The 14,712-nt window shown below is 55.1% G+C and overlaps 1 protein-coding gene across 1 annotated transcript in view; it reads left to right on the top strand.

Moving 5' to 3' along the window:
* LOC142908373 (dynein axonemal heavy chain 1-like) overlaps positions 1-14,712 on the top strand; it is a gene marked incomplete at its 3' end in the record, with an annotated part of 159,001 nt that overhangs the window by 92,411 nt on the left and 51,878 nt on the right. The window contains 5 exon segments of the mRNA XM_076058943.1: positions 716-871; positions 4,862-5,060; positions 6,772-7,025; positions 13,371-13,583; positions 14,432-14,596. Of these exon segments, the coding sequence (XP_075915058.1) occupies positions 716-871; positions 4,862-5,060; positions 6,772-7,025; positions 13,371-13,583; positions 14,432-14,596 (987 nt within the window).

The raw sequence follows: 14,712 nt of genomic DNA, 5'->3' as shown, positions 1-14,712 counted from the left end.
GGTGGTGTCTGTCTGTACCACCCACACACCGTGCTGGTGTCTGTCTGTACCACCCACACACCGTGCTGGTGTCTGTACCACCCACACACCGTGCTGGTGTCTGTACCACCCATAGACTGTGCTGGTGTCTGTCTGTACCACCCACACACCGTGCTGGTGTCTGTCTGTACCACCCACACACTGTGCTGGTGTCTGTCTGTACCACCCATAGACTGTGCTGGTATCTGTACCACCCACACACTGTGGTGGTGTCTGTCTGTACCACCCACACACCGTGGTGGTGTCTGTCTGTACCACCCACACACCGTGGTGGTGTCTGTCTGTACCACCCACACACCGTGGTGGTGTTTGTCTGTACCACCCACACACCGTGGTGGTGTCTGTCTGTACCACCCACACACTGTGGTGGTGTCTGTCTGTACCACCCACACACCGTGCTGGTGTCTGTACCACCCACACACTGTGGTGGTGTCTGTCTGTACCACCCACACACCGTGCTGGTGTCTGTCTGTACCACCCACACACCGTGCTGGTGTCTGTACCACCCACACACCGTGGTGGTGTCTGTCTGTACCACCCACACACTGTGGTGGTGTCTGTCTGTACCACCCACACACTGTGGTGGTGTCTGTCTGTACCACCCACACACCGTGCTGGTGTCTGTCTGTACCACCCATAGACTGTGCTGGTGTCTGCCCGTCCCTGCCACACGCAGATGGCGGTAGCTGGCTTCAGTGCCCACACCGAGGCTTCCCGTGCCCACGAGACGGCCAACGAGGCTCGCCGCCTCGCCAAGCAGCTGCGGGAGTGCCAGCAGCTGGCGCAGCTCTACAACAGCCGCCAGCGCCTGCTGGGACAGCCGCTCACCAACGTGAGGCTCACACACGCACAGAGAGAGCCGTAGACTCACAGAGAGCCGTAGACTCACACACAGAGACCCGTGGACTCACAGAGAGCCGTAGACTCACACACACAGAGCTGTAGATTTACTACAAAGAGAGCCGTAGATTCACTACACAGAGAGCTGTAGATTCACACACAGAGACCCGTAGACTCACAGAGACCCGTAGACTCAGGCACAGAGAGAACCGTAGACTCACAGAGAGCCGTAGACTCACACACAGAGAGCTGTAGACTCACAGAGACCCGTAGACTCACACACAGAGAGAGCCGTAGACTCACAGAGAGCCGTAGACTCACACACAGACACGTAAACTCGTCACACAGAGAGCCGTAGATTTACCACACAGAGAGCCGTAGATTCACTACACAGAGAGCCGTAGACTCACACACAGAGACCCGTAGATTCACCACACAGAGACCCGTAGACTCACACACAGACACCCGTAGACTCACAGAGACCCGTAGACTCACACACAGACACGTAAACTCGTCACACAGAGAGCCGTAGATTTACCACACAGAGAGCCGTAGATTCACTACACAGAGAGCCGTAGATTCACTACACAGAGAGCCGTAGACTCACACACAGAGACCCGTAGACTAGCGCACAGAGAGCCGTAGACTCACAGAGACCCGTAGACTCACACACAGACACATAAACTCGTCACACAGAGAGCCGTAGATTCACCACACAGAAAGACGTAGATTCACCACACAGAGAGCCGTAGATTCACTACACAGAGACCCGTAGACTCACACAGACACATAAACTCGTCACACAGAGAGCCATAGATTCACCACACAGAGAGCCATAGATTCACCACACAGAGAGCCGTAGACTCACACACAGAGACCCGTAGACTCACACACAGAGACCCGTAGACTCACTACACAGAGAGCCGTAGACTCACACATAGAGACCCGTAGACTCACACACAGAGAGCCGCAGACTCACACACAGAGAGCCGTAGATTCACTACACAGAGACCCATAGATTCACTACACAGAGAGCCATAGACTCACACACAGACACATAAACTCTTCACACAGAGAGCCATAGATTCACCACACAGAGACCCGTAGACTCACACACAGAGACCCGTAGATTCACTACACAGAGAGCCGTAGACTCACACACAGAGACCCGTAGACTCACACACAGACACATAAACTCGTCACACAGAGAGCCGTAGATTCACCACATAGAGACCCGTAGATTCACCACACAGAGAGCCGTAGATTCACCACACAGAGAGCCGTAGATTCACACACAGAGACCTGTAGACTCACACACAGAGAGCCCTAGATTCACCACACAGAGACCCGTAGATTGACGACACAGAGAGCCGTAGACTCACACACAGAGACCTGTAGACTCACACACAGACACGTAAACTCGTCACACAGAGAGCCGTAGACTCACACACAGAGACCCGTAGACTCACACACAGACACATAAACTCGTCACACAGAGAGCCGTACATTTACCACACTGAGAGCCGTAGATTCACCACACAGAGAGCCGTAGATTCACCACACAGAGAGCCGTAGACTCACACACAGAGAGCCGTTGATTTACCACACAGAGAGCCGCAGACTCACACACAGAGACCCGTAGACTTACACACACAGACCCGTAGACTCACACAAAGAGAGCCGTAGGCTCACACACAGAGAGCCATAGATTCACCACACAGAGAGCCGTAGACTCACAGACACAGAGAGCCGTAGACTCACACACAGAGAGCCGTAGATTCACCACACAGAGACCCGTAGATTCACCACACAGAGACCCGTAGATTCACTACACAGAGAGCCGTAGATTTACCACACTGAGAGCCGTAGATTCACCACACAGAGACCCGTAGACTCACACACACAGACCCGTAGACTCACACACAGAGACCCGTAGACTTACACACACAGAGAGCCGTAGACTCACAGACACAGAGAGCCGTAGACTCACACACAGAGAGCCGTAGATTCACCACACAGAGACCCGTATACTCACACACAGACACGTAAACTCGTCTCACAGAGACCCGTAGATTCACCACACAGAGACCCACAGACTCACACAGAGAGCTGTAGATTCACCACACGGTGACCCACAGACTCACACAGAGACTCACACAGAGACCCACAGACTCACACAGAGACCCGTAGATTCACCACACAGAGACCCACAGACTCACACAGAGACCCACAGCCTCACACAGAGACCCACAGACTCACACAGAGACACGTAGATTCACTCACACAGAGACCCACAGACTCACACAGAGACCCACAGACTCACACAGAGACCCACAGACTCACACAGAGACCCGTAGATTCACCACACAGAGACCCACAGACTCACACAGAGACCCACAGACTCACACAGAGACCCACAGACTCACCACACAGAGACCCACAGACGCACACAGCAACCCACAGACTCACACAGAGACCCACAGACTCACACAGAGACCCACAGACTCACACAGAGAGCTGTAGATTCACCACACGGTGACCCACAGACTCACACAGAGACCCACAGACTCACACAGAGACCCACAGACTCACACAGAGACCCGTAGATTCACCACACAGAGACCCACAGACTCACACAGAGACCCACAGACTCACACAGAGACCCACAGACTCACACAGAGACCCACAGACTCACCACACAGAGACCCACAGACGCACACAGAGACCCACAGACTCACACAGAGACCCACAGACTCACACAGAGACCCACAGACTCACACAGAGACCCGTAGATTCACCACACAGAGACCCACAGACTCACACAGAGACCCACAGACTCACACCGAGACCCACAGACTCACACCGAGACCCACAGACTCACACAGAGACCCACAGACTCACCACACAGAGACCCACAGACTCGCACCGAGACACACAGACTCACACATAGACCCACAGACTCACCACACAGAGACCCACAGACTCACACAGAGACCCACAGACTCACACAGAGACTCGTAGACTCACCACACAGAGACCCACAGACGCACACAGAGGCCCACAGACTCACACAGAGACCCACAGACTCACACAGAGACTCGTAGACTCACCACTCAGAGACCCACAGACGCACACAGAGACCCACAGACTCGCACCGAGACACACAGACTCACACATAGACCCACAGACTCACCACACAGAGACCCACAGACTCACACAGAGACCCACAGACTCACACAGAGACTCGTAGACTCACCACACAGAGACCTACAGACGCACACAGAGACCCACAGACTCACACAGAGACCCACAGACTCACACAGAGACTCGTAGACTCACCACACAGAGACCCACAGACGCACACAGAGACCCACAGACGCACACAGAGACCCACAGACTCACACAGAGACCCACAGACTCACACAGACACCCACAGACTCACACAGAGACCCACAGACTCACACAGAGACCCACAGACTCATCATACAGACACACAGACTCATCACACAGAGAACTATAGATTCACCACACAGAGACCCACAGACTCATCACACAGAGACCCACAGACTCACCACACAGAGACCCACAGACTCATCATACAGACACACAGACTCATCACACAGAGATCTATAGATTCACCACACAGAGACCCATAGACTCACCACACAGAGACCCACAGACTCATCATACAGACACACAGACTCACCACACACAGACCCATAGACTCACCACACAGAGACCCACAGACTCACCACACAGAGACCCACAGACTCACACAGAGACCCACAGACTCACCACACAGAGACCCACAGACTCACACAGAGACCCACAGACTCACACAGAGACCCGTATACTCACCACACAGAGACCCACAGACTCACACCGAGACCCACAGACTCACCACACAGAGACCCACAGACTCACCACACAGAGACCCACAGACTCGCACCGAGAACCCACAATCTCCCCGCCCCACCCCCAGTACGACAAGCTGGGCACGTTGGCGCGCGAGTTCCAGCCGCTGGTCGACCTGTGGTCTACCGTGTCGAGCTGGCAACGCTGGCGGCAGGGCTGGCTGCACGACCCCCTGGCCTCCGTCGACGCCGAGCAGATGGAGCGCAGCGTCGGCGAGGCCCACCGCACCGTGCTCAAGTGCGCCAAGGCCCTGCGCGCCGTGCCAGGTGCGGTGCACGGCCATCGCCGTGTCGTGCGTCTCTCTCTCAGGCTACGGGGGGGAGGGGGCAGGGAGTGAGAGGCAGGGACTGAGACTGAGACTCAGACTGAGACTGAGACTCAGACTGAGACTGAGACTCAGACAGGGACTGAGACTCAGACTGAGACTCAGACAGGGAGTGAGAGGCAGGCAGGGACTGAGACTCAGACTGAGACTGAGACTCAGACAGGGAGTGAGAGGCAGGCAGGGACTGAGACTCAGACTGAGACTGAGACTGAGACTCAGACTGAGACTGAGACTCAGACAGGGACTGAGACTCAGACTGAGACTCAGACAGGGAGTGAGAGGCAGGCAGGGACTGAGTCTCAGACAAGGACTGAGACTGAGAATGTGAGTCAGACAGGGACTGAGACTGGGACTGAGACTCAGACTGAGACTGAGACTCAGACTGAGACTGAGACTCAGACAGGGACTGAGATTCAGACAGGGACTGAGACTCAGACAGGGACTGAGACTCAGACAGGGACTGAGACTCAGACTGAGACTGAGACTCAGACAGGGACTGAGACTCAGACAGGGACTCAGACTCAGACTGAGACTGAGACTCAGACAGGGACTGAGACTCAGACAGGGACTGAGACTCAGACTGAGACTGAGACTCAGACAGAGACTGAGACTCAGACTGGGACTGAGACTCAGACAGGGACTGGGACTGAGACTCGGACAGGGACTGAGACTCAGACAGGGACTGAGACGCAGACAGGGACTGAGACTCAGACTGAGACTGAGACTCAGACAGAGACTGAGACTCAGACAGAGACTGAGACTCAGACTGAGACTGAGACTCAGACAGGGACTGAGACTCAGACAGGGACTGAGACTCAGACAGAGACTGAGACTCAGACAGGGACTGAGACTCAGACAGAGACTGAGACTCAGACAGAGACTGAGACTCAGACAGGGACTGAGACTCAGACAGGGACTGAGACTCAGATAGAGACTGAGACTCAGACAGGGACTGAGACTCAGACTGGGACGGAGACAGGGACTGAGACTCAGACTGAGACTGAGACTCAGACAGAGACTGAGACTCAGACAGGGACTGAGACTCAGACTGGGACGGAGACAGGGACTGAGACTCAGACAGAGACTGAGACTCAGACAGGGACTGAGACTCAGACAGGGACTGAGACTCAGACAGGGACTGAGACTCAGACAGGGACTGAGACTCAGACAGGGACTGAGACTCAGACAGAGACAGAGACTCAGACAGAGACAGAGACTGAGACTCAGACAGGGACTGAGACTCAGACAGGGACTGAGACTCAGACAGGGACTGAGACTCAGACTGAGACTGAGACTCAGACTGAGACTGAGACTCAGACAGAGACAGAGACTCAGACAGAGACAGAGACTGAGACTCAGACAGGGACTGAGACTCAGACTGGGACTGAGCCTCAGACAGGGACAGGGAGTGAGACTCAGACTGAGACTGAGACTCAGACTGAGACTGAGTCTCAGGCAGGCCCTGGCACTGAGCCTCAGCCCTTCAGCTGCACACTGCGTCTGACACCTCCGGTTGCGTAAAGCGGAACGAGGACAACCGACGGCTGAACGCGTTTCGAAAAAAAAAAAACGGCGTTGGAGCGACTGACGGAGCTCCTCCACGGCAATGACTCGCTGCACCATCACCGCCGCCGCCACCCCCCCCCACCCAGGCTGCCACGAGCTAGCGTTGGAGGTTCGCGCCGAGATCGAGGAGTTCCGGCCGCTGGTGCCGTTGCTGCGGGCGCTGCGCACGCCGGGGCTGCGAGGCCGTCACTGGGATGAGCTGTCGGCCCGCGTGGGGGTGGCCCTGAGGCCCAAGGCCGAGCTGACCTTCACGCGCTGCCTCGACATGGGCCTGCAGCGGCACGCCCACGACATCGCGGCGGTGGCAGAGGTGGCGGGGAAGGAGTTCACCATAGAGCAGGTTTGGGTGGGGGGTTGTGTGGTGGGGTGGGTGGTGTGGGTGGTGTGGGTGGTGTGGGTGGTGTGGGTGGTTGATGGGTGGTGGGTTGTTTGGTGGTTGGGTGGTGGGTTGTTGGGTGGTTGGGTGGGTGGGTGGTGGGTGGTTGGGTGGGTGGTGTGGGTGGTGGGTGGGTGGGTGGTTGATGGGTGGGTGGTAGGTGGGTGGTTGATGGGTGATGGGTGGGTGGTTGGGTGGGTGGGTGGTGGGTGGGTGGTAGGTGAGTGGTGGTATGGGAGGTAGGGTGGGTGGTGGGTGGTGTGGGTGGTGGGTGGTTGATGGGTGGTGGGTGGGTGGTGGGTGGGTGGTGGGTGGGTGGTGGTATGGGAGGTAGGGTGGGTGGTGGGTGGTGTGGGTGGTGGGATGGGAGGTAGGGTGGGTGGTGGGTGGGGTGGGTGGTGGTGGTGTGGGTGGTGGGTGGGTGGTGGGTGGGTGGTGGGGAGAGGGTGCCAGTCATCTCAGTCAGTCAACCCATGGGTCTGTCCCATGACCTCCTGCCAGCGGGCGTTCAACACTTCATTTGGCCTTAAAGTGCACCTAGCCTGGCACTGCCACTTAGTGGTGAACGGCGGTTGTTGTTGGAGTGGAATCCCCGAGTTGGTCATGGCCTGGTCTGGAGTGATTGGAAGGCATGGGCCAGATTGGCTCAATAACAACGGTAGGAGGCTGCTAGACTTCTGTGCAGCCCATGGGCTTGTAATTACCAACACGCTGTTCCGGCATCGGCGCATCCACACAACATCGTGGATGCACGCCGGGTCCAAGCAAAAACATCTGCTGGACTGCGTAGTGACGGACCAGCGGATGCGAGCCCATGTCCTTGACACCCAGGACGTACCGTGGAGCTGATATGCCCACTGACCATCGACTTGTCATCCGTAAGATGCGCCTGCCATTCTTCCACTCCGGTGGTGGGTGTACACACAGGACCCCATTCAAACTCGTAGTGGCCTGGCCTCAGCTCGCCGGTGAAAGCCATTTCAGCTCATGCAGCTGCAGTGGCTGCCTTGGGTACACGGCCCAGACCTCTCCACAGAGACCCTGGCTGACAGGGGAGGTGTTCGGGCCGGCTGAGAAAAAAAAAACATGACGGGCCCCAATCTCACCGTCTTCAGCATTCCACGTCAGAGGAATGAGGAGGCTTAGCCCAGCCTACTCTCGGTGGTTCGGAGAGCCGTGAGGCGCTGCAAGGACGGTTGGCGGTGGTCGCGGGTTGCCGAGGAGACGGAACCAATCTCGATTTGTGGCTTTCGTGACTGCGGGAATCCATGCTGTGTGGTTACTTCGGTTTTTGTAAGGTTGGTGGGGAAATATAACAAATCACGGCAGTTCCCATCGCAGCGCGAGCGGTCGTCCGAATATAATTCGGCAGCTCCACTGCTGAATCATATTTAGCTGCTGGATGATATATTTTTTTCCGCCTGAGGACGACCGATAGAAACGTCGTGATTCATTTCATTTTTACACCTACGTGACTTTACCAAAAGCACCAAAGAGAACGAGATGGAATCACTCAACAAAAAAAGTAACTTGTAGTGCTACACCCATCACCATCTTTAGGGGAAAGAAGGGTAACCTGATCTCCGATATCTCTGCTGTATTGACCCGGTCAGTGCCTATGATACCATCAAAAGGCGTGGTCTCTGGGTTGTCCTTCACACTTTCGGAGTCGCTGACTGTCTGCTCACAATGATTGAGGTCCTTCATGACGGTTGGCAGGCCTGGGTAAAGATGTGTAGCTGGGGGTCGGAGTCATTCCCGTAGCCAGCTGGCCAGGCGAGCTGATGACCAGCCTGTAACTCCTCTAGCTAGTCAGCCTGTAACACCTCTAGCTAGTCAGCCTGTAACACCTCTAGCTAGCCAGCCTGTAACACCTCTAGCTAGTCAGCCTGTAACTCCTCTCGCTAGTCAGCCTGTAACACCTCTAGTTAGTCAGCCTGTAACACCTCCAGCTAGCCAGCCTGTAACACCTCTAGCTAGTCAGCCTGTAACACCTCCAGCTAGCCAGCCTGTAACACCTCTAGCTAGTCAGCCTGTAACACCTCTAGCTAGTCAGCCTGTAACACCTCTAGCTAGTCAGCCTGTAACACCTCTAGCTAGTCAGCCTGTAACACCTCTAGCTAGCCAGCCTGTAACTCCTCTAGCTAGTCAGACTGTAACTCCTCTAGCTAGTCAGCCTGTTACACCTCTAGCTAGTCAGCCTGTAAGACCTCTAGCTAGTCAGCCTGTAACACCTCTAGCTAGCCAGCCTGTAACACCTCTAGCTAGTCAGCCTGTAACTCCTCTAGCTAGTCAGCCTGTAACTCCTCTAGCTAGTCAGCCTGTAACTCCTCTAGCTAGTCAGCCTGTAACACCTCTAGCTAGTCCGCCTGTAACTCCTCTAGCTAGTCAGCCTGTAACACCTCTAGCTAGTCAGCCTGTAACACCTCTAGCTAGTCAGCCTGTAACACCTCTAGCTAGCCAGCCTGTAACTCCTCTAGCTAGTCAGACTGTAACTCCTCTAGCTAGTTAGCCTGTAACTCCTCTAGCTAGTCAGCCTGTAACTCCTCTAGCTAGTCAGCCTGTTACACCTCTAGCTAGTCAGCCTGTAACACCTCTAGCTAGTCAGCCTGTAACACCTCTAGCTAGTCAGCCTGTAACACCTCTAGCTAGCCAGCCTGTAACACCTCTAGCTAGTCAGCATGTAACACCTCTAGCTAGCCAGCCTGTAACACCTCTAGCTAGTCAGCCTGTAACTCCTCTAGCTAGTCAGCCTGTAACACCTCTAGCTAATCAGCCTGTAACTCCTCTAGCTAGCCAGCCTGTAACACCTCTAGCTAGTCTGCCTGTAACTCCTCTAGCTAGTCAGCCTGTAACACCTCTAGCTAGCCAGCCTGTAACACCTCTAGCTAGTCTGCCTGTAACTCCTCTAGCTAGTCAGCCTGTAACACCTCTAGCTAGCCAGCCTGTAACACCTCTAGCTAGTCAGCCTGTAACTCCTCTAGCTAGTCAGCCTGTAACTACTCTAGCTAGCCAGCCTGTAACTCCTCTAGCTAGTCAGCCTGTAACTCCTCTAGCTAGTCAGCCTGTAACTCCTCTGGTTAGTCAGCCTGTAACTCCTCTAGCTAGTCAGCCTGTAACACCTCTGGCTAGTCAGCCTGTAACACCTCTAGCTAATCAGCCTGTAACACCTCTAGCTAGTCAGCCTGTAACACCTCTAGCTAGTCAGCCTGTAACACCTCTAGCTAGCCAGCCTGTAACACCTCTAGCTAGTCAGCCTGTAATTCTAGCTAGTCAGCCTGTAACACCTCTAGCTAGTCAGCCTGTAACACCTCTAGCTAGTCAGCCTGTAACACCTCTAGCTAGCCAGCCTGTAACACCTCTAGCTAGCCAGCCTGTAACTCCTCTAGCTAGTCAGCCTGTAACTCCTCTAGCTAGTCAGCCTGTAACTCCTCTAGCTAGTCAGCCTGTAACTCCTCTAGCTAGTCAGCCTGTAACTCCTCTAGCTAGTCTGCCTGTAACAGCTATAGCTAGCCAGCCTGTAACACCTCTAGCTAGTCAGCCTGTAACACCTCTAGCTAGTCAGCCTGTAACACCTCTAGCTAGTCAGCCTGTAACACCTCTAGCTAGTCAGCCTGTCACACCTCTAGCTAGTCAGCCTGTCACACCTCTAGCTAGTCAGCCTGTAACACCTCTAGCTAGTTAGCCTGTAACACCTCTAGCTAGTCAGCCTGTAACACCTATAGCTAGTCAGCCTGTAACACCTCTAGCTAGTTAGCATGTAACACCTCTAGCTAGTCAGCATGTAACACCTCTAGCTAGTCAGCCTGTAACACCTCTAGGTAGTCAGCCTGTAACTCCTCTAGCTAGTCAGCCTGTAACACCTCTAGCTAGCCAGCCTGTAACACCTCTAGCTAGTCAGCCTGTAACACCTCTAGCTAGCCAGCCTGTAACACCTCTAGCTAGTCAGCCTGTAACTCCTCTAGCTAGTCAGCCTGTAACACCTCTAGCTAGCCAGCCTGTAACTCCTCTAGCTAGTCAGCCTGTAACACCTCTAGCTAGTTAGCATGTAACACCTCTAGCTAGCCAGCCTGTAACTCCTCTAGCTAGTCAGCCTGTAACTCCTCTAGCTAGTCAGCCTGTAACTCCTCTAGCTAGTCAGCCTGTAACACCTCTAGTTAGTCAGCCTGTAACTCCTCTAGCTAGTCAGCCTGTAACACCTCTAGCTAGCCAGCCTGTAACACCTCTAGCTAGTCAGCCTGTAACTCCTCTAGCTAGTCAGCCTGTAACTCCTCTAGCTAGTCAGCCTGTAACTCCTCTAGCTAGTCAGCCTGTAACTCCTCTAGCTAGTCAGCCTGTAACACCTCTAGCTAGCCAGCCTATAACACCTCTAGCTAGTCAGCCTGTAACACCTCTAGCTAGTCAGCCTGTAACTCCTGTAGCTAGTCAGCCTGTAACACCTCTAGCTAGTCAGCCTGTAACTCCTCTAGCTAGTCAGCCTGTAACTCCTCTAGCTAGTCAGCCTGTAACACCTCTAGCTAGTCAGCCTGTAACACCTCTAGCTAGTCAGCCTGTAACTCCTCTAGCTAGCCAGCCTGTAACACTTCTAGCTAGTCAGCCTGTAACACCTCTAGCTAGTCAGCCTGTAACTCCTCTAGCTCGTCAGCCTGTAACACCTCTAGCTAGTCAGCCTGTAACACCTCTAGCTAGCCAGCCTGTAACACCTCTAGCTAGTCAGCCTGTAACTCCTCTAGCTAGTCAGCCTGTAACTCCTCTAGCTAGTCAGCCTGTAACACCTCTAGCTAGCCAGCCTGTAACACCTCTAGCTAGTCAGCCTGTAACTCCTCTAGCTAGCCAGCCTGTAACACTTCTAGCTAGTCAGCCTGTAACACCTCTAGCTAGTCAGCCTGTAACTCCTCTAGCTCGTCAGCCTGTAACACCTCTAGCTAGTCAGCCTGTAACACCTCTAGCTAGCCAGCCTGTAACACCTCTAGCTAGTCAGCCTGTAACTCCTCTAGCTAGTCAGCCTGTAACTCGTCTAGCTAGTCAGCCTGTAACACCTCTAGCTAGCCAGCCTGTAACACCTCTAGCTAGTCAGCCTGTAACTCCTCTAGCTAGCCAGCCTGTAACACTTCTAGCTAGTCAGCCTCTAACACCTCTAGCTAGTCAGCCTGTAACTCCTCTAGCTCGTCAGCCTGTAACACCTCTAGCTAGTCAGCCTGTAACACCTCTAGCTAGCCAGCCTGTAACACCTCTAGCTAGTCAGCCTGTAACTCCTCTAGCTAGTCAGCCTGTAACTCGTCTAGCTAGTCAGCCTGTAACACCTCTAGCTAGCCAGCCTGTAACACCTCTAGCTAGTCAGCCTGTAACACCTCTAGCTAGTCAGCCTGTAACACCTCTAGCTAGTCAGCCTGTAACACCTCTAGCTAGTCAGCCTGTAACTCCTCTAGCTAGTCAGCCTGTAACTCCTCTAGCTAGTCAGCCTGTAACACCTCTAGCTAGTCAGCCTGTAACACCTCTAGCTAGCCAGCCTGTAACACCTCTAGCTAGTCAGCCTGTAACTCCTCTAGCTAGTCAGCCTGTAACACCTCTAGCTAGTCAGCCTGTCACACCTCTAGCTAGTTAGCCTGTAACACCTCTAGCTAGTCAGCCTGTAACTCCTTTAGCCAACATCGTAGTGGTCATAGTGGTGGCGGTGATTGTGGTCATCGTGGTGGTGGTGGCGGTCATCTTGACCGTCATCGTTATGGTGGTGGTGGTCACGGTGGTGGTGGTGGTGTTCATGGTGGTGGTGTTCACGGTGGTGGTGTTCACGCTGGCGGTGTTGTTCACGGTGATGGTGTTGGTCACGGTGGTGGTGGTGTTCACGGTGATGGTGGTGGTCACGGTGGTGGTGGTGTTCACGGTGATGGTGGTGGTCACGGTGTTGGTGTTGTTCACGCTGGTGGTGTTGTTCATGGTGATGGTGGTGTTCACGCTGGCGGTGTTGGTCACGGTGATGGTGGCCACGGTGGTGGTGGTGTTGGTCATGGTGGTGTTGCTCACGTTGTTGGTGGTGTTCACGGTGGCGGTGTTGTTCACACTGGCGGTGTTATTCACGGTGATGGTGTTGGTCACGGTGATGGTGGTGTTCACGGTGATGGTGTTGTTCACGCTGGCGGTGGTGTTGGTGACGGTGATGGTGTTAGTCACACTGGCGGTGTTGTTCACGCTGGCGGTGTTGGTCACGTTGTTGGTGTTGTTCACGGTGGTGGTGGTGTTGGTGATGGCGGTGCTGTTGTTCACGCTGGCGGCGGTGGCTGTGGGCACTCCCGGGCCGCGCGTCCCCAGGCGCTGGAGCGGATGGAGTCTGAGTGGTCGTCGCTGGCGCTGGAGGTGGCTCCCTACCGCTCCACGGGAACATTCTTCCTCAAGAGCCCCGAGGAGGCGACCCAGACCCTGGAGGAGCACATCGTGGCCACGCAGGCCATGGCCTTCTCGCCTCACAGGGGGCCGTGCGAGGGGCGAATCGTCGCCTGGGAGGCCAAGCTGAGGCTCACTCAGGTGAGGGCGGTGGGGTGGTGGTGGTGGTGGTGTGGGTGGGTGGTGGTGGTGGTGGAGGTGGTGGTGTGGGTGGGTGGTGGTGGTGGAGGTGGTGGTGGTGGTGGTGTGGGTGGGTGGTGGTGGTGGTGGTGGTGTGGGTGGGTGATGGTGGAGGTGGTGGTGTGGGTGGGTGGTGGTGGTGGAAGTGGTGGTGTGGGTGGGTGGGCGGTGGAGTTGGTGGTGGTGTGGGTGGGTGGTGGTGGTGGTGTGGGTGGGTGATGGTGATGGCGGTGGTATGGGTGGGTGGTGGTGGTGGAGGTGGATGGTGTGGGTGGTGGTGGTTATGTTGGTGGTGGTGGTTGTGGTGGTTGTGGTGGTTGTGGTGATGGTAGTTGTGGTTGTTGTGGTGGTGGTTGTGGTGATGGTGGTTGTGGTGGTTGTGATGGTGGTTGTGATGGTGGTTGTGGTGGTTGTGGTGGTGGTGCAGGACGTTCTAGACGAGTGGCTGGCGTGCCAGCGCACGTGGTGGTGGTGGTGTTTGTGGTTGTGATGGTGGTGTTTGTGGTGGTTGTGATGATGGTTGTGGTTGTGATGATGGTTGTGGTGATGGTGGTGTTGATGGTTGTGGTGGTGATGGTTGTGGTAGTGATGGTTGTGGTGGTGGTGGTTGTGGTTGTGGTTGTGATGATGGTTGTGGTGGTGGTGGTGCAGGACGTTCTAGACGAGTGGCTGGCCTGCCAGCGCACGTGGTGATGGTGGTAGTGGTGGTGGTTGTCGTGGTGGTGGTGATGGTGGTTGTGGTGGTGGTTGTGGTGGTGGTGGTTGTGGTTGTGATGGTGGTGGTTGTGGTGGTGGTGGTGGTGGTGCAGGACGTTCTAGACGAGTGGCTGGCGTGCCAGCGCACGTGGCTTTATCTGGAGCCGATCTTCAGCTCGGAGGACATCAACCGGCAGCTGCCGTTGGAGGGGAAACGCTACCAGACGATGGAGCGCGCCTGGAGGAGGATCATGAAGGCGGCGCACGACAAGCCCCAGGTGCTGCTGCTGCTGCGCGTCGTCGTCATCGTCATCACCAGTGTCATCGTCATCACCATTGTCATCACCAGTGTCGTCACCATCACCAGTGTCATCATCATCACCAGTGTCGTCAC

The sequence above is a fragment of the Petromyzon marinus genome (genome assembly GCF_048934315.1).
Source record: "Petromyzon marinus isolate PM22_M1 ecotype Great Lakes invasive population chromosome 80 unlocalized genomic scaffold, UKy_Petmar_22M1.pri1.0 chr80_unloc.4, whole genome shotgun sequence".
NCBI classification, from domain to species: domain Eukaryota; kingdom Metazoa; phylum Chordata; class Hyperoartia; order Petromyzontiformes; family Petromyzontidae; genus Petromyzon; species Petromyzon marinus.
This window is presented reverse-complemented; position numbering and strand designations above follow the sequence as displayed.